Source organism: Lagopus muta, chromosome 6 (assembly GCF_023343835.1).
Source record: "Lagopus muta isolate bLagMut1 chromosome 6, bLagMut1 primary, whole genome shotgun sequence".
In the NCBI taxonomy this organism is placed as follows: Eukaryota; Metazoa; Chordata; class Aves; order Galliformes; family Phasianidae; genus Lagopus; species Lagopus muta.
Genome location: NC_064438.1, coordinates 36035735 through 36058834, shown reverse-complemented (window position 1 = coordinate 36058834; position 23100 = coordinate 36035735). Strand labels below are relative to the sequence as shown.

At 46.9% G+C, this 23100-nt stretch overlaps 2 protein-coding genes across 13 annotated transcripts in view; one reads left to right on the top strand and one right to left on the bottom strand.

The window, feature by feature from the left end:
* Positions 1-2414, top strand: part of RALGAPA1 (Ral GTPase activating protein catalytic subunit alpha 1) — a 114735-nt gene extending 112321 nt beyond the window's left edge. For 11 of the 12 annotated variants that reach the window (XM_048950135.1, XM_048950138.1, XM_048950136.1 and 8 more), the window contains one exon: positions 1010-2414. In XM_048950135.1, coding sequence (XP_048806092.1) covers positions 1010-1109 — 100 coding nt within the window. In that variant the 3' untranslated portion in view covers positions 1110-2414. The remainder of the gene's footprint in view (positions 1-1009) is intronic. The other variant, XM_048950140.1, reaches the window with a different exon arrangement.
* Positions 2415-3037: 623 nt separating this feature from the next.
* INSM2 (INSM transcriptional repressor 2) lies at positions 3038-5266 on the bottom strand. The gene is made up of 2 exons (XM_048949480.1): positions 5126-5266; positions 3038-5002 (listed from the first exon to the last, which is right to left on the bottom strand). Exons 1-2 carry the CDS (start codon positions 5264-5266, stop codon positions 3920-3922), a joined length of 1224 nt encoding a protein of 407 aa, XP_048805437.1. The 3' UTR covers positions 3038-3919.
* Positions 5267-23100: the final 17834 nt, after the last annotated feature.

Genomic DNA, 23100 nt, shown 5'->3' with positions numbered 1-23100 from the left:
TAACTGAGAGAGAAGTCTCTTCAGTTCTGATTATTGCATTATTATTATTTTAAAAGCATTACCGTGATGCAGACAGAATAGCAGGCGATGTTCTTTCTGGCTTACCAAAGCCGGCAGAGGTTTTCCATTGACTTCTGTAGTACTGAGCTGCTGTCTGCAGTTTACACAGCTCAGAAGTGGTCAGCGCCAGTGGGGGGGACTGGGGCCAGGCAGCTGTTGGTCTCTGCAGATGGCTGATCAAATCAGTTTAGTTTTGTGCATGTGAGTTTGCAGGGTCCCAATTCTGTACCCATGAGGCAGAACGTAGCTGCCGTGTTGCGCTGCCTCTTTCCCATAATACCTATTGGCAGAAGCAGGCAGAGCTGCATGAGAGGGGCTTCTGTGGGGACGTCGCTGCAGAGCAGCTTTGGGTGTGAGGATGAGCTCTGCACCATTATCTCAAATTCATCTTGTTCCTTTTACAAAGAACGTGGGATGCGAAGTGCATCCAGCTCATATGATCTGTTCAAGCTTTGCCTTGTGGGCCCTGCAGGAATTTGGAGCACTGATTGAAGTTCAGGTGGGAAGAGGTGTTCTGCTCTCCCAGCTCACTCCACCTTTTCAGTTGCGTCCCTAGAGCTCCCTTGGCACGCGATGGGCTCTAATTTTCCATGCTGTCATAAAGACTGAACTCTGTGGGGCGATGGCCTACATAATCCCTCTCCATCCCTGCAGGCAGCTAGAGAGGGGTCAGTCCCACTGCATAGCAGAGTTACAGTGCCCACCTCAGTGCTACGTCAGTGGCTGAGGGCAACAGTTAACGTGGCCTTGCAGCCCAGTGGCCCCTGGCACCACCCTTTCTCTAGAGCTGGTGCTGCAGCAGTCACTGCAGCCACCCGCAGCTGGTGAGGGGCTGGTGCACATGCTGGGTTGCTGGCAGCACGGGGCTCCTGTCTGCCCTTGTGTACAGATGCCCACACTGCGGCATGGAGGCAGCACTGACAGCCTCGGTTCTTGCTGTCCTCTGCAGGCTCCTGCCCAGAGACTCAGCCGGGAGAGCCTCCAGCAGCAGCAGCAGCAGCGCAGGCGGATGGAACAGACTTAGCCTCACCCATGTCTCCTCGGACTAGCAAGAGCCGCATGTCCATGAAGCTGCGGCGCTCCTCGGGCTCAGCCAACAAGTCCTGAGGGCGGGGTGCCCGCAGCTTCCTGACAGCACCCACAGCCTGCAGCTGGAGGACAGCACCCGGTCCCTGCCTACCCATCTGTGTGCTTGTTTTAAACAGCGACACTGGAATTTTACTTTCGTATTTTAGCATCTTTTTTTTTTTTTTTTAAGGGTTTTTCTTTGTTGTTGTTTGGTTGTTTTTTTGTTTTGTTTTGTTTTTTGTTTTTTTTTTACTCAAACTCCAGGCTCTTTTTTTTTTTTCCTCCCCCTTTTTTTAATTACAATTTTTTCCCTTTTTTTTTATTTAGTGTAGCCTGCCCTCTGTACCTGTTACTGTGCTCTGTGATGAGGACACCTCCCCAGAAGTCCTTTTTAGCTCTGGTTGATCTGAGTGACATGAGAATTGGAGACTGCCATTTGGTTACACCATATTTATTGTGCCCCATTGCAGTTTCCTCTGAAACAAAGAAAGAAATATGTACAATTTGAAAAATGAACGTACAGTTTTAAATTGGAGTTGCATTTGTAAAGTTTCTGTCAGATGTCACAGTGCTAATGCACAGCCTGTGTGCAGATTATTTATGTTAAGAATGAAATACTCCAACAGTCTTTCAGGCATTACAGAGCCCAAACAGAGTAACTTGCACGCAGCAGCAGCTCCTTCCTCACAGAGCAGTGTGTCATGTCGTAGCAGCGCAGGTGGTGCCATCATCTATGCCAGAAAAGATAAAAATCACTGTGCTGAAGTTCTCCTTCTGCTTGGCTTCCAAATATTTTTATAACGTTTGCTTTTCAAAGTGGTATCAGTAGTCAATGCCACTGAGTTCCATGAGTTTTAGCCTTTCTCACCAGACTGCTGGGCTATATGTGTGTCATCGCTCCTTAAAAACCAACAACAAAAAAGCACTTTCCTGATATAAACTCATTGCTCTGATGCTGTGTGCTGCGGAAGCAAAGGGAACACACTGCAGGATTGGACTTGCAGTGCCGCTGATTCAAGCCCCAAGAGCAGCTCCGTACACGCATTCCACCCATCCAGAGATATTTTCCTACCGGAGATGAGATGCTCACATTTTGGGGCTGGCGAACAACAGAATGCTGTTAACAAGATGTAGCATGGCATCGGTACTAACTGCATGTGTAAATATATCATATGGGCAACAGTAAAAATATAAATTATGTATTGTCATTCATGTAGTATCTACAAATTTGTAATGGTTGAAGAGAAGACATGCTATTTAATAATACAATAAAATTATTCTTACCACCTTTTGTGTATTAGTCATTCACCTCAGCTGCTAGATTTCTGCTCCAGTTTGTAAAAGGTCAGCAAACTGCGCACAGGGCGGCTGCCAGGGATATGGGGCTTCCGCTCCTACCGAAGCTCAGGCTGTGAGCCAGCTCTGGGGGCACTTCCCCATCCACCATAGGAACGTGTGGGATCCCCATCCCCAGATGTGGGGAACAAGGCGCCCGGCAGCACAAAGTGCAGCTCAGTGCTGCTGCCGACTGTAGGAACAGCCAGCAATCGTTGGGTCCGCAGGGTCCGTAGCCCTTTTCCCTTTGCTCATGCAAGCAGAGAAAGAGGATGATAGTTTAAAAACGCACAGTGACACTGAGATCAGTGAGAAGAACAGGCACTTCTAGCTGAACCTCAGTTACCACCAAGAGTCTCGTAGACGCACTGTTACAACAATGCCCATTGCTTCTTTGCAGGGCACAGCGGGCTGCAGGTGGGGCCTCAGCGGGCAGCACAGAGCAGCCTAATGGGCTGCTGGATGCTTTCTGATTTCCAGATCCTGGAACCCAAACACAAAATGAAGCATTATCACTTGCTCTCAGCCCTTGGGCATGATACATGCGAGCACCCTGTTGTGTGCAACAAAATTCATCGCTTTTAATGAAAAGATGGAAATACTCTGCGTGCTCCTTTCCCAGCGCTGTAGCGAAGGCTGCCTGGGATCGGTTTGGTTCTTCAGCGCTGACTGAACAACCTGCTTCTCCCCCCGGAATTCAAGCAAGGCGTTCGCTTTGTTTTAGAACATTTATTGAATTTGCTCGTCCTTACTTTTGGCCTCATCCGCGATCACATTTGGAAACAAGCAGCACCGCGTGAAAATAAATAAATAAATAAATAAATAAATAACCAACCGAACGAAGAAATACAGCCCGGGACGCCGGCAGCGGGCGGGAAAGGCCGCGCCGCGTCGGAGCGCTGGGCAGGGCGCCGCAAAGCACGGGGCTCGCCGCACTACAGCAGCAGCGGCGCGGCCCGGCTGCGGGTCACCGGCTGGCAGCAGCGCGGGACCCGTGGCAGCCCCGGAGCGGCGCGCACTGTGCCGCAGCGCGGACGCACGGAAGGAGCGGGAGATGCGTACTTAGCACGGAGAGCAACGCCTCGCGTCTTAGCAAGCGGACAGCACGAATAAGTTCCCATACGATTTTCTAGCTATTATGTGACCGGACACCGACTGAACGGGAACATTCACCTTCCTGACTATTTGGTACATAATACAGCGAACGAAACACTTCACAATAACTTCAGTGGTGAAGCTCGGGGCCTAAGGCTATTGCAACAAGGTCACTAGGTCGGGCTCCTTTCTCACGAAAAAAAAAATAATTCCTCTCTTTAAGTACCGTCTGTACAGCCGCGCTCCCGCCCCGCCCGGGGCTGCGGCCCCTCCGCCTCGCGGCCGCGCGGACACGGACCGCGACGTTCCATAGGAATTACAGCGCGGCCGGGCCCGGCCCGGGCTCGGGGCACTCGGCGGGCTAGCAGCCCGGGCGGACGGGCACCTGAAGCAGCAGGACCTGCCTGCCTTCCGCCGGGTGGCACTTGCTGGCGTGCCGCGCCAACCCAGGCGCGCTGAAGAAGGTGGCGGGGCACTGCTTGCAGGGGAAGCCCTGCCGCTCGCCGCCCGCCGCCCCGCCGCCCTCGGGTCGCCCGGGCGGCGGAGGCTGCAGCAGCAGCTCGTCCCGCACGGCGTGCCACAGCCGGTGCTTGTCCCTGATGTCCGCCGAGGGGAAGCGGGCGCCGCACAGGTGGCAGCCGAAGGAGAGCTGCCCGCGCTCGGGCGGCCCGAGGGGGACGGGCCGCGGGGTGCCGTGCGTGCCCAGGTGCTTGCGGAGGTAGGCCTGCCGCCGGAACCGCTTCTGGCAGCACGGGCACGAGAACGCCTCCGCGCCGGGGGCCGCGGCGCCGCTGTCCGCGACGGCGAGGTGCTGACGGGGCGGCGCGGGCGGCGCGGGCTGCGGGGCGGCGCGGGGCCGCCGCTCGGGGCTGTTCTCCTTGCCCGGCGGGGCGGCGGCGGGGCCCTCGGCGCTGGGGCCGGGCCGCGGCTTGTGCCAGCGGCGGTGCGAGGCCAGGTTAGCGGGGCAGCTGAAGATCTTGTGGCACTCGGGGCAGCGGTACTCGACGCGCACGATGCGGGAGCAGCGGTGCTGGGCCAGCGCCAGCGGGTCGGCGTAGCGCTCCTTGCACAGCTGGCAGATGAACTCGCCCAGCGGCGTGCGGCCCCCCGGCGGCTCCACGCCCGGCCGCCCCTCGGGGCCCTCCTCCTTGATGCGCAGCCCCAGCACGGGCGAGGTGGTCACCTCGTCGGCGAAGCTCAGCTTCCGCGCGGCCTTCGCCCTCTTGGCGGGCGCCTTGGCCCGCGACGGCCGCTTCAGCGCGGGGACAGACGGCGGCGGGGGCGCAGGCAGCGGCGTGCGGGGTGCCGGAGGCAGCTTCTCGACCGGCGGGAAGGCGGCGGCCAGCGGGAAGGACTCGGCGGAGGCGGGGGAGCTCAGGCACCGCTCGAAGAACGCCGCCCGCGGCCCCGCCGCGCCGCACGGCCCCCAGCCGCCGCACGGCCCCTCCGGATGACCGAGCCCGGCGCCCCCGGCATCCCCGCCGCCAGCGGTCCACGTCGCGGCGGCGGGCGCGGGGCGGGCGGCGGCGGCGCCCCCCTCCTCCTCGCCCTCCTCCTCCTCCTCCGCCCCCGGCCGAGCGGCGGGGCCGCCCTCGAAGGCGGCGGGCGGCGGTGGCGGCGGGGCGGGCGGCGGGTCCCGCTCCCGGGGGCGCGCCCGGTAGGAGCCGCCGGGGCGCCGGCTGCGCTTTACGAGAAAGCCGCGCGGCATGGCGAGGTGGGGGACGGTAGGAGCGGAGCCCGCTCTGCTTTATACCCCCGCGCCCGCTCCCGCCCGGCCGTCATCCTCCCTCCGGCGTCGGCGGCCAATGAGGAGTTGGGGCCGGCGCTGGCGGCGGCGGGGGCGGGGGCGGCCGGAGCCGGCCAGGGCTCCACGCTGCCGGGGCGGGCGCGGAGAGGGCGATGCGGCCCCCGCGGCGTCCCCCGGGGCACGGCAGTTCTCTCCTTGCCGAAGGGGACGCGGCACGGGGCACGGCGGCATCCCGGGCCCGGCAACCCGGCAGGGTCACGGCAGGAGCGCCCCTTGCTGCCCTTCGCGGGCCGAGCCGACAGCTCTGTCGGGTTTTCCTCCCAGAAGCTGGAGGGGCTGCAGGCAAGGCTTTCGGCGCGCGCCATTCTACCGCACTTCGAGGGCGTTTCCGCAGGTCACTGTGCAGGCGTCGAGGAACGCCGCTCCTTGCGAAGCTCCGCCGCTCGCAATGCTCTGTCACCCCGGGAGCTGCTGCGATACGGCATCCGGCCGCCTCGCTGCTAGGCATCCTACAGAGTGTGAGGGATGTAAGGCCGAGCCACGGGGCAAGGAATGGCTGCAGAGCCGGCTCTGCCCCGCTGCGAGCTGCGGATACGCGTGGGTGCCACGAGTCTGCAGCCGTGCGCGGAGCTGGAGCCGCGGCATTCACCGAGTTGCTTGGGAAGTAGTGATGTACGTGTGGGGAGGAATTGCTTTGCCACGGTTCCTCCGAGCCGCCTCAAGTTGTCAGCACCTCACTTTTGGGTCATTCGGTTACCCGGGGTGAGCTGGAACAGTCCCACGGCGACTAGGCAAAGCAGCGTGCCACGGCCGATGCACAGGCTGGAGCCTTGCTCCGTGCGTTGCACTGTGCCTGGAGCCCAGCCCCAGCCGCGGCTGTGCCACAGAACCCACCAAGAGCATCCTCTTCCTGCAGAAATGCAGGCACATGGGGACGGCATCCCTCAAGCCGTTCGGCACCCCTCAAGCAGGGGATTTGCAGCAGTGGTGGTGAGGATGTGAGCCCTCGTGCAGAAAGAGAACTTTCCCCACCTGCTCCGAACACTCAGCCACTTGTCTCTGTAAGTGCTCTGATTACATTTGCTTAGCAAACTCTTAATCATGTTTTACATTACTCTCCTATTTTCCCTCATTTTCATTGTTGCACTGAATTTTAAATTAGATTACAGGCTCTGTGGGCTAGAGATCACCCTTTGTTAGTACAAACCACTCTAATTGGGACCGATGAGCCGTGCTCAGCACAGCTGGATCCTTCCCTGTCTGACTGCATGATTTTTCCTAGTGTTTGGTTGACCTTTGTTACTGGGACTTCCCAACTGCATTTCTCACTGAATTACCGCATCCCTACTTACAAGTATGCTGTGTTTCACTGCTCCTCTTGCAGAGCGTAAATAGCTCTTTTAATTTGCAGAGCGGTGTTCCTTCCCTTCAGTGCTTGTCTCTCTGCAGTCACGTTGCACAAGGAGCCTGTGGTAGGAGCACCCCATGTGCCTGAGCGCTGAGAAGCCTGTTGGTGTCTCTTCCTTTTGGGAACAGCCAAGGTCGTGCCAGTTGGACACCATCAGGTGCACTGGGTGTGTTAACTGGAACACCAGACATTTCCAGTAACAGCACCTGTGATGCAGGCTGGGGCTGTGACAGGAATGTCCCTGGGTCCCAGAGTCCAGGCCTGTCCCCAGAGGATGCAAGAAGGCTGCAGGCACTGCAGAGCCTCCCAGCCTGAAGCAGTACAGCTCAAAAAATTGCTCCAGCCTCATCCCTTACCACCCTCTATCCTTCCACAGCTCTTTCTCTAACAGTGAGGTCCCTGAGCCCCCTGGGCCTTGCAGCATCTACGGCACCCACCCTGCTCAGCTCCATGGATGTCAGGTTGAGGTGGGACTGGGCCTAATGAGTTCATTGTCCCATTGGTGTCTCACCACACTAAGTGCCTGTGGGATGTTAACAAAGATGTTGCAAACCTGTTCTGGGATTTGTGCCTGGTTTTGCCACGATAAAGTGTATCATCTTCTCTGCCCCTTCTCCTATGCTGGCTTCCAGTTTCTTGACTCCCACTTAGAGTTTCATTCCAGATTATCTTCGCCCAGCCCCAGTGAAGTTCACCCTGTTGATTGTCCTTGCACTGGTTCTGTGAGCTGCCAGTTTTCAGGGTTGTCATGTGGAGTTATACTCTTAATTTCAGCCTGTATTCCTTCTAAAATTTTAATAATTAAGAATTTCAGGTAATTTATAAAAATATTCAACAATTCTGTGCACATGTGCATACAGATCCTGAATCTGCAGGATTTTTATCCACTGACATTGAATTCCACTGGCACCATCACACTGCTGGTGGTGCAGCTCTCAGCCCATCCAACCACAGAATGACAGGGAGCTTTATGTTGAAGGTTTCCTAAACAAGGAACTGATTGCTCTCAGGAGAACTGGCCAGGTCTCCTGCCATGCACTGTGTTCTCTGTGGTCTGATCAAAGTGGATTGGGCTTGATCAAATGTATTGGCTGCTTACGTAAAACAGTCATCCTTAGGTGAGACTGGATTAGCCAAAGGGTTAATCCTACAGTGTATGGAACTCACATTTCTAGCTGAAAAATGCAATGGCATCCCTTGTGATCTAGGCCTGGTGAGGCTGGGGAATGAGGTGCGATGCAATGTCCCAGTAAATTGGTGCAGCTGCATTTGGAGCTTCTGTGCAGTCTTCAGGCACCAACAGGGAGAGGAATGTATGTATGGCAGCATTCCCAGCTGTGAGGGAAAAGTCTGGGGTGAGGTCTGGTTCTCAGAGGAGTCCTTCTGGGGACTGAAGGGACAGAGAGAGGGAGAAGTGACTCTGGCTGCTTAATAAAAGAAAAAATAACCACAGCTTTAAAAAATAAATGTCAAAACTAAAATAGAAAGGGACTATAATCAGAGGATTAAAGAATATTTCTCCCCTTCATGTGTCCCCTCCCTGCCACAAAAAAAAAAATCCTGTGGTCAAGTTTTTTTTATATTTTTGAATTTCAAATTAAGTTGACTTTTAAATCTTTCCTCAACATCTGGTTTGCGACGACAGAAGCAGGAAGCAGAAGGCAGACAGCAGCCGCCTGTCCCCAATACCCACAGCAGCACTGCCAGTGGAGCAGCCCCAGCTCCAGCGCTCACACAGACAGGCCCCACTGCTCTGGTGCTTCTGCTGGGCTGGTACTTGGAGCCGGTGGCAGACGCTGGAGGAAAGCTCTGCATTATGATGGTCTGCGTTGTCTAATTTACCTGACCTTGATGGTACATTAATTGGGTTTTGTTTTACCTGAGGACAATCTGCCTCAAGGGGGAAATTACGCTAACAGCTGCTGTGTTTTCTTTCTTGCTCAAATATTAGCCAAAAGGTTTCCAGAGGAGAAGGTATGAAACACTTTTTTTCTGTGGACTGGAGGGATTTTAAGGCATTTTAGAACACTATGAAAGCATTCGCCCTCTCTTCTTTTGTGTAAATGGAGTCAGGCCATTGTAGCCCTGGTCATAGAACTGTTGATGTGGCAATGATTCTGTCACTAAGAGATGAAGACAGGGTCACAGTGCTGTGACTCCCAGCCTTGCCCCTGTGCCAGAGGGCTTGTGGACCCTCAGTGTACCCACAGACCTCTCCCCACCTTCAACCCACCAGGGCTGCTTCCGGGCCACTGGGTTCTCTCCAGGGAGCTGCTGACATGCCCAAACTCCCACCAGTCCTCCAAGGGCCTCCATGGGACCATCAGAGCTGTTGTGATTTCATTATGGGTTTCAGCTGGTGTCCCACAGGCTGAAGCCATTTGCCATTACAATTTTGCTTGTAATGGAGTTATTTATTGATCTCACAAAGTCATAAATAGGAAGCTCAGGCGTTCTTCAGCATGAGATACCCAGCAGTCTGTTTCCTACAAACATCATTATATGTTGTAATTCACTGAAAAAGATACTCATTTTTATGGAAAGGTCACAGTTATTAATTATATGAATAGTAACAGCAGCTCTCAGTGAGATCGCTTCCCAGCTGCATGCTGCGTGGATGTATGCAGAGACAGGTGGGCAACTCTGCCTGTGAAAAGCACAGCCTGAAGGATAACAGGAAAGCAGGGTGAGAGAGATGGAGCTCACTGGGCTGCGTAACGCCACACCTGCCTCCAATAGAGTTCAGGCAGGAGGGAGAATCCCACAGTTTCTTTGTTCATTTCTCTTAGAGGGCTAGAGCTAGGAGGATTCTGGAGCACAGAAGGCAGGACCAGGAGAACCACAGCCACAAAACACTTTGTTGCAATGCAGGGAAGTCCTCATCATCCCTCCCTGCAAGCTGGTACCCCTGTCCAGGAAATATGTCATGGTCCATAGCCATAGGATGCTTGAGTTCTAAGACCTAGCTCCTCCTAATAATGTGTGCGTGCTTCCAAAAAATATAAAATCTGCTCCAGGTAAGGCAGTAAAACATAAAAGAAAAAATGATGCCCCTAGTTGAGCTACCCACCTCTGCCCACACCCAAGCACTTGTTTACAAGGCAGAAGAGTGCAGGCAAGGAATAAAGGACCCTGGGGAAGGAACTCTTTCAGGCTCTGGGAGCTAGTGAGCTCCCATCTTCAGACTGGTGAGGCTGCAGGTGGGTTACAGTGGGTCACTGGGGGGAAGCTGTGCTCATAGCAGTGGTGAACTGGGGGGGAACCTCCTGGGCACGAGGACAAAATTAGCTTCCAGCTGAAGAACTCAGAGAAGGAAAAATGTGATGGTGTTTTAGGGTGCAGTGGGCCAGGGCTGCTGGCATGGAGAGTGGGGCTGCCTCCAGCAGCGAGGAGTAGCACAGATCAGAAGTCACTGCCTTTCTCAAACCGTACCATTCTTTAAAGATATTTGTGCAGTTAGGAAATTGCTGTGTTTACTCCCAAGTCAGACAAAACACAGGGGATTCAAAACCAGCATCAAGTGTAAGGACGGCAAACACTGGTGAAGACCAGCAGTCACCATACAAGAGTCTCCAAACGTGTCTGTTTTGCTTCTTCTGTGACATTTGATTAAAGTCTTGCTATCCTGGCTATTAATTAAAGTGTTTGAAGGTGAGGCTGAAATTTCAGCTCCCCTCCCAAGTTCACCGGCTCCATAATCCTACTCCTCCAAATATGTTTTTGCTATAAATTACTGGCACTGTTTCTGTTGATAGTCAACATAATCAAACATTTGTAAGCATGCTGTCTCTTCAATCTGTTCAGTTGATGCACTTTACCTGATCTTTCATTAAAGTAATCAAAACACTTGCTGTGCCGCATCTAATGAATGTTGCATGTATGATTAAGTACTTTCATTCATATTGCAAGTTTGATTTAATGTAATCTGCCTTTCAGACAGCCATTAGCCTAGCTCCTGTGTGAATTCGATTAATTGGCTGAATTCTTCCAGATGTCCATTAAGTATTACAGGAATTTCTATGTAAAAACAGCAGGGACTGTCTAGCAGAGAACCAAACAATGATATGTTATATTGCTGCCATGACTTACAAAAAGCTAGATTCATTTTCATTAATAAAACATCTGTACTTGTGCACAGCTATGCATCAAGATGCATTTATTTTATATGTTTATTTCTCTTATGACTATAAATAGACAGTTAAACAGAAGCACAGTATGTTCTGTTGGAAGATACACAAACAGAAACGCATTAGAAGTGAAAAATGGGAATAAGGAATGGCTGAGTTAATCCTTCAAATAAGCATCAGGCGTTGGGACAAACAAGGCAGCCTCTCCTATAGCTGCATGATATTTCTTCCAATAAAGATGTTTTCCTTGAGGTAGCTATGAAACTGCAAAATAGGCAGGTCTGGAGTTGAAAAGTCCTGTGCCTGTTCTGTGCTACAAGGTTTTGTCACACCTTTAGGTGGGAGCCACAGCACTGCTTAATATTTTTAGATGACATAAAGAGAAAAATTGCCATTAAAATAAATGTTTCCTTCTTAATGCTTAAAATGGGGATTTTCTTCTATTTTTTTTTTTTTTTCATTTTGCCATTTAGAAAGGAACCACTTTTTCCTAAGAAGCAGTTTGAATTTTAGTGGCTGCCATACCAAGCTGTTGTAAGGACAGAGATGTTTTTAGAGGCAAGGTGTATGTTTCTGCATGAAGATGAGGCTCTCAGCTTTGCACTGAGCTTCTCAGCTGTAAGAGGGTCTTCTAAAGCACCAAGTGAGTCCAGCAGACCTGCTTTTCCCTTCTGCTCCTCTCCCCCCACCAAATGCCCTCCTCCCCTTGGTCATGGCCAGAAGCCTGGGGCAATGGTGGAGGAGTTTGGTGCTGAATCTCAGCAGCACTGACCTCTGCACAGCTCCATTGCCCTGATGCTCACTTCATCTCCTCAAGGGCAGGGAGCTACCAGGAGCTGTGCTTTCCTTCATTCCACTGATCCCAGTGGTCAGGAGCTGGTGCAAGCCAGTTTGCTTTCAAAGGTTGCTTTAAAGATGCTCAACTTACAGGAGACAGTGGAAAGAATACTGCTCAGGAAAATCCAGACTGTACAGCAGGAGCAATTCAGATTTGCTGAACTGCAGGTCCATTCCCTGCCAATGGCTCACAGTCATGCTGTTCGCTCTCTTGTTTGTTTACACACTGCCTCCTGGTGCCACTTCTTTCTCCATTTCTTGGTTTTGTTGCCATGTTCTCTACTGTCCTCCTATAGAAAATTCACGCAAAAACTCCTGCCAGTCTTGCACATTTTTAGATTTCAGTGCTATTTCTATTCTGCAATGAAAAACACTTTAAGACAAATTTTCTCCAATAGTTGTGCTGTGAGACCTTGGGCCAGGACCCAGACAACAAAATAGAAGTCCAACCCTATGAATTTCAGCTGTCATACCAAAATATTTGCAACAGCTCCTTGCAACATTCCTCCTGCAAATGACAGGGGAAGCAAAACATCCATCTTTGAATAATGGCACTGATCTTCACTGCAGAAGCATTTGGTTGGCATTAAGAGCTGCAGCCTGCAATGAGCAGAGGGCTGCAGTGTGTTTGGGGGGAGCAGAGAGGATGCACTTCTCTGTGAGCTGCACAGCCCCAGCAGCAGCACCAGGAGAAGCAGCTCCCCAGTTTGAAATGCATCACAAACCTGGCTCCCAGCACAGCCAGAAGCAGCTCTGGGATTGTTGTGCGTGGCAAAATTGTGTAAATATCATTTATTGGTGACAAATTTCAAAACGTAGCAAAACAAACAGAGCCCAGGCAAATTTACAGAGCTGTATGTTTTTTCAAGGCAAATGCGGACAAGTCACATCTTCTTTTGAAGCCCGAGAGACTGAAAAATTAAATCAGTAGGCTTTGTTACTGATGTTTTTCTAATACAAATGTTTTGAAATCCTGCCTTTCATGTGTTGCTTACAAATAAGCAGAAATGTGCGATGAATCATCTCAGCTTTTAATTCCTTTAATAGATTCTTATCTCACCCACTAACATCTAAACAATTTTTGTTTCTGCAACAATCCCTTCCTCAGTGGTAAATATTGCTCTCAGACAACATCTTGTTGTTCGGAGGTTCATTATGTTCATTCTGTGGCTGAGACTCATTATACTCACTTATTTATTTAAAAGAACAAAATGACAGCAAATGCCTGCATTTATGCTGTTTCGCTTTACACATTTATAAAACATATTTCGGCAGGAAGGCCCAGCCACTCGCAGTTTGGATGAAGCAGCTGGCTGCCCTTCACAGCCATCACCCCCCGACAAAGCAATGCTTAAAGGCTCTGCTGCAGTCTCACCTCGCTCGCTAAATGAGGCTCCGCCGAAGCTAATGGGTGATTTGGCAAAGACAGGAAAATAATTTGTGAACTATTCACATTTTTTTCAATGACAAAATAAAAACTTTGGGAGTCATTACAGAGAAAGAAGCAAATGAAAATGCCTCTGTAAGACATGGTAAAATGGTACACGTGGAACCAGTCCAAGAAATGGTTTGGATACCTGAGGATGAGTTTGAAACTCTGAAATAACAGCTTATCACTGAAGAGGTTGCACTCTGTTATGCCAAAAAAACTTCACTATTTTTCCTCAGAAAAGACCTCAACCCTTTAAACTAGCATTTCACGTGCCCAAAATCTGTATAGCAGTTTCTGTTCGTGTTACTCTGATATAGTCCTATCACCCCATCTGCTAAACCAAACCTCAGGTCTCATGATGGCACCTGCTGCTCCCACCAGACCTTACATGTCCCCAAAAGAGAGGTGCTCTCTGGCTCAGAGTCATAGCAAAAGGCTGTTGAGATGCCGATATAGATAATTGAAATCAGCCTAATTATAAGAAGAGAGAGCGGCTTGGCCTTGCGAGCTGTAAAATACATTTTTAAATAGGCCATTGATACAATGGAGACAAGGTGAGAAATGAGAGAAGAGGGCAAAGGTTCGGCTGTACGGCCATTCTGGGAACTGCCTGAAAAACAAGAACAAGGCTATTCAGGGAGGAATCGTTAAGGAAAAAAAAGTCTAATCGGAGACTGAAAGATAGGAAATAGAAATATGACACGGTATCTTACAAAGCAGAGGTCAAAAAGACATCAGTAATTAATGGTGAAAAGATAAAGAACCAAGCACTTAATTTAAAAGAAATAGTAGGAGAAGGCATAATGGTAATGCCAGGAAAAAAAGATTTTGCAGAAGTAAATGAAAATGAATAAGATCTCAATAGGGGAAAAATGGATAATTGAAGAAGTAGAAGAACTGTAAATTGCTGTAGAAATTCGCCTGGAACATAAATCAGTTGTTTAGGACTGAAGGCAAAAAACATTTCTGAATTGATCAATTTTTTTCTAAAGGACCTCTAAGCACACACCACCTATTTACTCTGATATCATTCCATATTAGGCTTTTGTGCATGGAAAATACAGGTGAAAATGTCTACTGTGTTTGAAAGTTTAATGTCTACTTTCCGAGGCTAAGACCAATGTGTTTCACTTCTGCTTAACCACCAGATGCCTACTGGAAGGTAGGAAGCACAAGCCAGGAAAACTGAAAATGTCAGATATTATTCAATATCTTCCCATATTCTCTGTTTCTTTTCTGAGTAGATTTAAAAAATAAAAATAAAAAAAATGTTGAGGGTAAAACAGCAGGGGACAGTCTGCACTGGTACAACCTCAATTATTGTCTTGAGCCAGAACCAGGCAGTAAATCTCAAGAGGAAGCACTAACAATCTCCAGTGAATGTATGGCTCTTCCACAGCCACTGGAGCTGAGGCTGTCGCACCATGTCCACCCAGAAATATAAGGAGGAGCAAGTGATTTCCTTACAGTTGGTCCTTGAATTGTTTCCTCTAATTTCTGAGTTATGCCCCTTTTTTCTTTTCTCCAAGAACTGTGAGAAGACCTACCTACCAAAACAAAACAAAACAAAACAAAACAACCCCCCCCCAAAAAAAAAAAAAAAAAAAAAACCACCAAAAACCCACCACGAACGTTAGGCGTCTTGTTAACCAGGTCAGGCTTATCGCAGCAATTGGACTTCCTGTGAACTCTCTTGGTTGAGCCTCAGTGCCGAGGGCTGGAGATGACTGCCCAGCCTGCGCATTCCCGCAGGACAGCAGACCCCAACAGAGCCACAGAGAATTTATATCTGCTATTTAGAAGCAGCCGCTGCACCGGAGTTTTGATGTATTATGCAGCACTACAGAAGCCCTTACACCGGTGACTGCCCCAGTCTTATCAGAAAAAATTAATAACCACATCAACCTGACATTGCAGAGCCAGCTCAGAGACGGCAAATCCCAGGGGCTGGATCACAGTGCTGAACTTGTACATGGATATGCAACATGAGGTGTTGCAGTCTACGAGGTGCAGTGAGTCTGCTGGACAAAGAGCAGCAACAGGTTCACCTGGTGGAGCTGCAGCCTAGGGCAGGGCAGGGAGCATGTGCTGTGTGTGAAGGGGACCTGCTTTAGCAAAAAAGACATGGAGCCTTCTCTCAAGTGCTGTTTTTCAGTAGCACGCCTGTGTGGATCTGGGAAAAGGCAGTTAGTGATATTTTGTGTAGCCACAAGACTTGGCAAAATATTCCCTGGCACCCTCAAAAACCAAGCAAAAGAAATCTTTGCAGCTGTAAGTGCTGAGTAAAGGCACAAAGCCCTTGAAAACCATAAGTCACAGCTAGGCACATCCTCTGAACGCTGATCTGTAATTCCCAAGGGCTCACAGAGGACTAATCCCTTACAATAATGAGATGAGCTGGGAGTCCTATCTTCTCAGGATTTATCCAACGCTCCAGCACATGTGTCTTCCAGCAGAATAAGATCCACTTAATATATACTGAATTCATATTTCTACAGCCATTCATTTTAAATCCTGTGGAAAAACCTGAATTACAGAAGTTATCTCCAGCTCACCAGTGGGATCTTCCCAGCCAGCTCGGCTCAGCAGCAGCATTTTTGCACCCTCATGGCCTGGCACAGTGCACCTCCTTGTGCCACACTCCCTGCCACCCTGCCTAGTGTGTCCTTTGTGTTCACTAAGGAGACAGCAGTGGGAACCAGTGGGCTGGAGTCTGTTGCTTGGGGCAGGACAGCAGACGACAGGTATTACCTGCGAAAGGAGAGTCAAGGGAGTCAAGGGATACACTACTATTTAGCCTTGCATTTTGTTGACAAATGGTTGAGACTCTTACCTGAAAAGTGATCTTCACCATGGAGCTCTACTGGTCCTCCTATGGGGCTGTATCAGTCATATTTACTTGTGCCAGTCTGAATGCTACATCCAGTGGAATTATGTTTGCTGTGTAGCAAAACTGTTCCTGGAGAAGTTTTCAGTTTCTCTTGAAAGGGAAAAGCAAGCCTGACATCCTCTGTCCTCACTTTAATTACTGTGTTTTCTTCATGTCAGCAATCTCCCATGGATGAAACAATCAATTCTCAGGACAAGAACAGATGAACAGCTAACACATCTAAACTGAAATGAGAAAAGAAAGGAGATATGAAATAGAAAAAAACAGGCTTACAATGAAAATTAGCCCAACCTTTGGCTGTCAGGTGATAGTCCTGCATCTTCCTTTTCCCATCAGCTGCGTTCTCATTCTTCTCCTATATACCCACATAGCTCCTTCATCTTCAAATTGGCAATCACAGGGTTTCCTTGGCTCTTCCTCAGCAGCACTTGTCTCTAGCAGCAAAGACCTCTCTTATTTTGCCAGGAAAACATTCCAGCATTATTAACTGCAGGTTTTTCAACATTACTTTAATCTTGCAAGACTTTTTTAAATCAACAGCAGCAGTGCTGGCACATGAAGACCATCCCTTAAGCCCTGCTTTGGAAAGGCGAGGCTGTAGCAAAAAAAAAAAAAAAAAAAAAAAAAAAAAAAAAAAAAACAAGAAAAAAAGGGGAGATGTGACAACATAAAAACAAATCTAGAAATTATTCAAATCTGTCCTTACCAGCTAGAACTGGATGCTTACTATGCAAACCTGGTAAATGAAGAAGGGTCAAAATCAGTATTATTACAGTCTTCTAGGAAAACATAAAATGTCTTGATCTCATTTAAGTGCTGCCTCAATAGAACCACTGCCTGTGGTTAGGGATTTGCCCATACTAGAGAAGTGGCATTTATTTTCCTTCCTTTGTCTGCTTGCTTGTTTCTCAACATAGTTCTGCAAGTTCCTGGAGTCATAATACTATGTGGTGGCCACATGCCTGTGGCTGGACAATAGTTTAAAATAACACAATCTGAGAAAGACAACTGGCTCAGCATCTTCAAGCCCTCCTCTTGCCCACAAGAATGGTGCATGCCCTGTCAGTAAGAGAACAAATATCTTCCAACCCAAATTCACCTTTTACCTCATCACTGCAGTTGGTGGGAACAAGTGATGCTGACAGAGTATAGTTGAAGAGGATGTCAGAGTGATAAAATTAAATATGTAGCATTAAGTGGAGCAGAGCAATAGCTTGCTGAAGATAATCAGAGACAGAGCTGGAGCTCAGCACCAAACCTGCACAGGGTCACTGGCTGCAATCTTGCCTTGGTGTCTGAGAATCACACCCAGTCAATGAAAACAAAAATGAACATGCAATGGGTCTGTTTACCATTTCAAAATACTGTGATAGAAGAAGAAACCCAAAGGAGATGGATAAAGTATTTTTCAGATTTAGATATTTTAGGGGGTTCAGCAAGCCAAAACACAAGCAAACACAAATTTTCATTTGTCTGGCAATACAGTTTTATGTCCCATAATAGTTTCCATCAGCATTAAAGTCAAAAAATTGCCAATAAAATAAGAGCTGCCGGGATTGCTAGGAAGAATTTTGTGACAGGCAACTTCCTGTTAATAGCCCCTTATACGCAATGTTGTGGAAGAGAAAAGAGGTGAAAAAACACTGCTATAAGCAATATGGCCATTTAATCTGTAACATGGGAATGTATTTCTGCTCTTTTTCCCTCCCTAGATTCATTTTATGTTCCCATCAGAAGGTTAATTGTGTTAACAGGAGTTATGGCCACAGGGGAAAAATGTGATTGAATGCTGAGTGCAGTTTTAGCTGATAACCTCCGAGTGAGTGAAAGGGCACAAAAAGGAGCTGATCTCCTCTAAAGGGGTTGTCAGTCATTCAGGAAAAATGCAGCTGTGGGAGAAACAGCCTTATCTCCCTGGCCACGAAGAAGAGAAGCTATCAAAACAATCTCGAACCTGCACTCATCCTGGGCTGTGTGCCTGTGCCTGTGGATCTGACAGCCGAGTTAAATATGAGTGACTGGCTATGCTGTGTGCTTGAACAAGGCGGTCCTGATTCATGCACATTCTTGAAGACTGATTAGATTGCCTGAAAACATGTAATTAGCAACAATAGGACCAAAATTATTGTATTTCTAAAAAGCTGGCATGAAATCCTGACGCCTTTAACTTGACAGCACAAGTCCTGTTCATTGAGATGGGGACATCATTACTTTCCAAGATTTTAGTTAAAAAAGCATCAAAGTCTTTCCCATATATATAAACTTAATTAAAAACACATGAAAAACAAGGACTTCCTTCTCCATTGATCATTTAGGCCAGTGTCTTTACTCATTCTGCAAAACTATATACATATGGTAAATAGCTTACGGAAGAAAAGATTGTTTTGTTTCGCTTTGTTTTGTTTTTAAGGTTAAGTATTTCTGTAAGCTGCATTTGATAAGAGTGGGTATTTGCAGAACTGTCCACATTCACAGAGGCAGGACAAAGGACCAGAGCAAAGTAAAGGCTAGAATATGAGCAGTGTGGTTGGCAGCTGGTATGTCCTACAGGAGCACTGCAGACTCTAGAAACACAATGCCTTCTCCGTCCTCCACTCTCCAAGTGTACCACAGAAATACCTGCTGTTACAGCTGCATCACAGCAATCCTTATCTGCTTTGAACATGGGAGGGATGCTAAATGTCCAAACAGGGGTGGCCTCTTCCAACTGAGACTCTGGTTCTGCTGCCTTTACAGCAAAGATCCTTTTCTTACAGAGATAAAAATATTTATCAGTTTGCCTGGTTATATCCTGGATATATCAATTCAGTCTTCTAAGAAAAGAAAGTAGCTGGAAAAGAAGTGTTTAGATTTTATCTTAAAATGCCAAAATATAAACCTACCTGTCATTTTCCTCCAAAGCTTCCAAGTGCAAAGAAGTTCTGTAATATTAACATCAACAGCACAACCTGAACAAAACAACTGAAATGCTTATTGATGCAGTAGCAGGGAAAGCCAGTTTGAAATATTTGATCCTAACACCAGCTAAGCAAGTATGTGTAAAGTGTAAAGCCTGCACTTGTTGATTTCTGAGATAAAAATCAATAAAACTGTCCATAACCTATAACTCCTTGGTTTACCTCTCCATAGAGATCAAAAGAGAGTAATTAGATTTCTGCCTGACTAGCAGGGGTAGAAAACTGTTTCATTTTGGATCAAAACCTTCCCAGAGGATTACACCTTCTAGCCACTGCCTATCAACACTTAACAATTGCTTCTGTATTTGACTTTGACAGAACTAGCAGAATGTTACTATCTAATTTTCAGTGTGGTTGATACAAGGTTTTGAAGCTTTATTCTAGTGTCAGATTTTAAAATTAATTCTCCCCCCTTTGCATTTTACATTTTTACTCTCCTTGGTGTTTTGCAACATACAATCTTGCTAATGCTATAAATAATTAAAAAGCAAAACGACAATACCCATCCAACCTCTAATTTACAACAAGCAAAAAAACCTTAATCTATTATTGATGATCCAGCCTTTGGACTCAGATATAATTCTAAACAAGCAGTTGTCTGCCTTGGATTGTCTCTGCATTTCATATTCAAATGAGGTTGATGCTGTTGCATATATTTTCATCTGATGACATTTTAATATCACCAGATGCTATTGCCTGCATAAGAGATAACTGCTTCAAATGCAGCCTCCTTCCCCCTCTAAGCACAGCGATATTAAGGGGCAGCAGAAAACAGGTAATGTTTTAAAATAACAGTTTTATAACGTTTGCTTCTATCACCTTATTCTCACATTTCAACAGTCCTCCTATCTTTCAGGAATAATGGCTCTTTAAAGAGAAATGTCACTCTGCATTTTGATCTTCCTTAACTCAGCAGCTTTTTCAACAATCTGAGAGCATGAAATATCAAATAACAAATAGCTCTCACAACAACTTCACATGCTAGATAGAGATTAATCTATCAGAAAATATGTGGCAGCTTAAGTTCAAGTTCTGTGTAATGAGCTGTGTTGATGGACAGATGCAATAAATTCGTACCCTAATACAGAGGACTTTGTCAGATGAAGCCCAGGTCACAGACAGAGTCCCCCAGCCCCCAGTGCCTCCTGCTGTACTCCCTGTGAGCATCTGGGGGCATTTTGCACTCACTTGCATGCAGGATTAGCAAACATTTCCATACGCACAGCTCTGAGTATTTAAAAAAATAAAAACTAACCTCATTTTTAGAAAGAACTGAAACTTGCCATATTTAAGCCATGCCACATTATTTATTTATACAAATGCTTGAATTGTGTAAAATTTGAGCTTATTTTAAGTGTATGAGTTTAGATTGAAAGACTGATTCACAAGTCCCCAGCTCCCCAGTGCAATATTCATGCAACTTTAGCATCTCCTCTTAGGAAGCTGTTTCCACTAGGACAGTTTGGATGCTTTCTCCCTTCCATGGCTGAAATAGACTCAAATGCCAAAAGACCCCCAGAAGACAGAAACATGGCTACACTTTGTGGTTGGTGGTAACTCTGCTCAGCATATCCAGAAGTAACATCTCTAAGCAGCAGAGAACTGCTCAATTTTTGCAAATTCATAAACAAGATGGAACAATTTATATGCTATAATACTTCCCCACTTTTTCATCCTTGCACATCTGTTCTCCATCACAACAGCTGTTGTACATGCAGATACACTGATTTATACCTGAGCAGTGGATCCGAGTGGCTTTATACAGCGGTGTGATTGTGAAATGTGGCAGTAGATACTGTAGACTTACATATACATTTTTGGGAGCCATTTCTCTAACCTCAGGACCATCAATTTGTTTTCCTACACTATGCTACATTTTAAATCAGATTCAATTCTGTCTTTGGCTTTATTTTTTCCCTAGAAAAACATATCTTCATCCAATCTTAATCTTTTATCAGTTTTCATTAAATCTTGTCCAGATGCATTAGCTTTAAAAAAGAGACAATAAAGATTTTCTATTCTACAATCCACTGAAGAGTTTCATTGGTAGAAACAATTTTATGTGCAGTTCCACAGCACAATTTCCAAGGGCAAAGCCAGTTTTAGATGATTCCACTTCTCTCTCATGAAATTTATTTTTCCCACCTACTGGATGGACAAAGCTATTTGAAGAAATGTGTCCTAACTTGCACAAGTTACGTGTTTTTAGATAGGTATATATTTAAAGAGTTACTGTGTTGTTTTAAGTAGTTGTACTGTGATAACTGCTCAGGTAATTAAACTAAATCAGAAATTCCTCAGCTATTGTCACCACTGAAGACATCATAATAGGAAACAAACAAGCATTTTGCTGAGATGCAGACATGCCAAAGGGATCCATTCTTGAATCACACCCAAAAAAAGTATCTTGACCTTTCAGAGGACATCAAACAGTTAGCAGGAGTTAAGGGAAGGCATCTGAGGAAACACAGCTTAGCAAAGTGCTTGTCTTTATGAGACCTTCATGGTCTGGTAATGATAGGCCAATGGGGAATGATTTTAAGCTAAACAGAGATGCAGACTAAATGTTAGGAAAAGACTGTTTACTCAGAGAGTGGTGAGGCCCTGGCACAGGCTGCCCAGAGAAACTACAGGTGCTTGATTCCTTGAGGTACTCAAGACCAGGTTGGACGGAGTCCTGAGCAGCTTGATCTGGTGGGGAGTAGCCCTGCTCATGGCAGAGGGTGGGCACTAGGTGATCTTTAAGGTCCCCACCAATCCAAACCTTTCTATGATCCCATGATTCCATGATTCATGCTTATTTTGAAGCAGTAGTTGACACGCTTTGTTGAACTGGGACTGGTGACTTAATTATGAAGTTATCTGTATTTTGTTTCACATTAGGTAGAATAATTTTATTAGATAACCCGAACACCTAAGAAGGACAGTTAAATTCTGAGTGACATTATCTGAGCCATTATTCACCTGGCATTTGAGCACTTCATGTTCCTTCTCCTTCTGATTTTTCTGATGAGAGGACTTTTCTGGTCTCTATTGCTACCCTCCATTCCTCCCCTGCCTTATTCTTCTTTCTGCTCTGGGAAGGAAGGAGCTTTCTGTCTGTAATAAAGGCACATCAGTCAAGAAGTACTCCCTTGACATGTAACAGGCTGAAACACAACAGATTCTGAAGAGCTGGCAATTGCAGATTGTTGTATGGTGCTCTTTCTCTTGGTTCTACTTTTGGAAGCAGATGATTGTGTGAAAGATACATACAGTTCCTTTCCTGTGTGCACGTGTGGTTGTACAACTGTGCACCTCAGCTTCACAGGCATAGGAATTGCACACAACCTATTTCCAGGCAGACAGTGTTCTTAGACCTTTCTCTATAGATGCCAATTAGAAGATCAGCGTCTTTTCTCTTCCCCTCTTTGCTATTAAATAGCCACACAAAAGCCGAGCTGACAAATTGCTCTCTCTATGGTGTAGGACAAAGACAGACAATAGATCAACATCATTTACTATACTCAAATCCTATTAATCACAGATTAATGAGAACATGTCTAGAGGGGGAGAAATTACCAGAATGTAGGCATACTGTCTTGTTACTCATGTAACATCTGCTGTAGCTTTACCTTTAGTGTCATGTCATCTTTTATCACATTGAAATAATGTTTGCTCCAGAAAAATAATTAAGATAATGTGCCCTTCTTTTACCAATCACTGAGGTACGGTAGGATTACGTTTCTCAGACATTTGGTTTGTAAAAATCTCTCTTAAGTACTTTCTGAATATTTCTATAAATTGTGTGATTAATGACAATGTATTTGTAGGCATTAATAGAAACAGAAATTATCTTTATAATTGTTAATTATAGTTTTTCATTATTTTTTCCTCTGACAAATTATATAAATACAGAAGTAAAACTAGATTTTAGCTTTACATTTTTCAGCTCTTTCTCTTTTGCAAGTAACAGATTTTTCATCAATTTGCATTACAGTATTCAATGTTACATTTGTTTTGATAAACGTACACTTTCCCAGCCTTCTCCTTAAAATAATTCTGTAGTTGAATAGCTTACCAATTTGTTTCCCATTTTTGTTTCTGTTGCTACCACTGGAAAGGAATATTGTTCAGATCAGCAGTCTAGTATGCATATTGTCTC

What these genes read in the sequence shown, in the direction of transcription:
- INSM2 (XM_048949480.1), bottom strand. Translation starts at nt 5,266, where the DNA reads ATGCCGCGCGGCTTTCTCGTAAAGCGCAGCCGGCGCCCCGGCGGCTCC. An exon ending in GCCCCGCCGCTCGGCCGGGG is followed by an intron (nt 5,003 to 5,125) that starts GCGGAGGAGGAG and finishes GGTCATCCGGAG; the next exon opens with GGGCCGTGCGGCGGCTGGGG.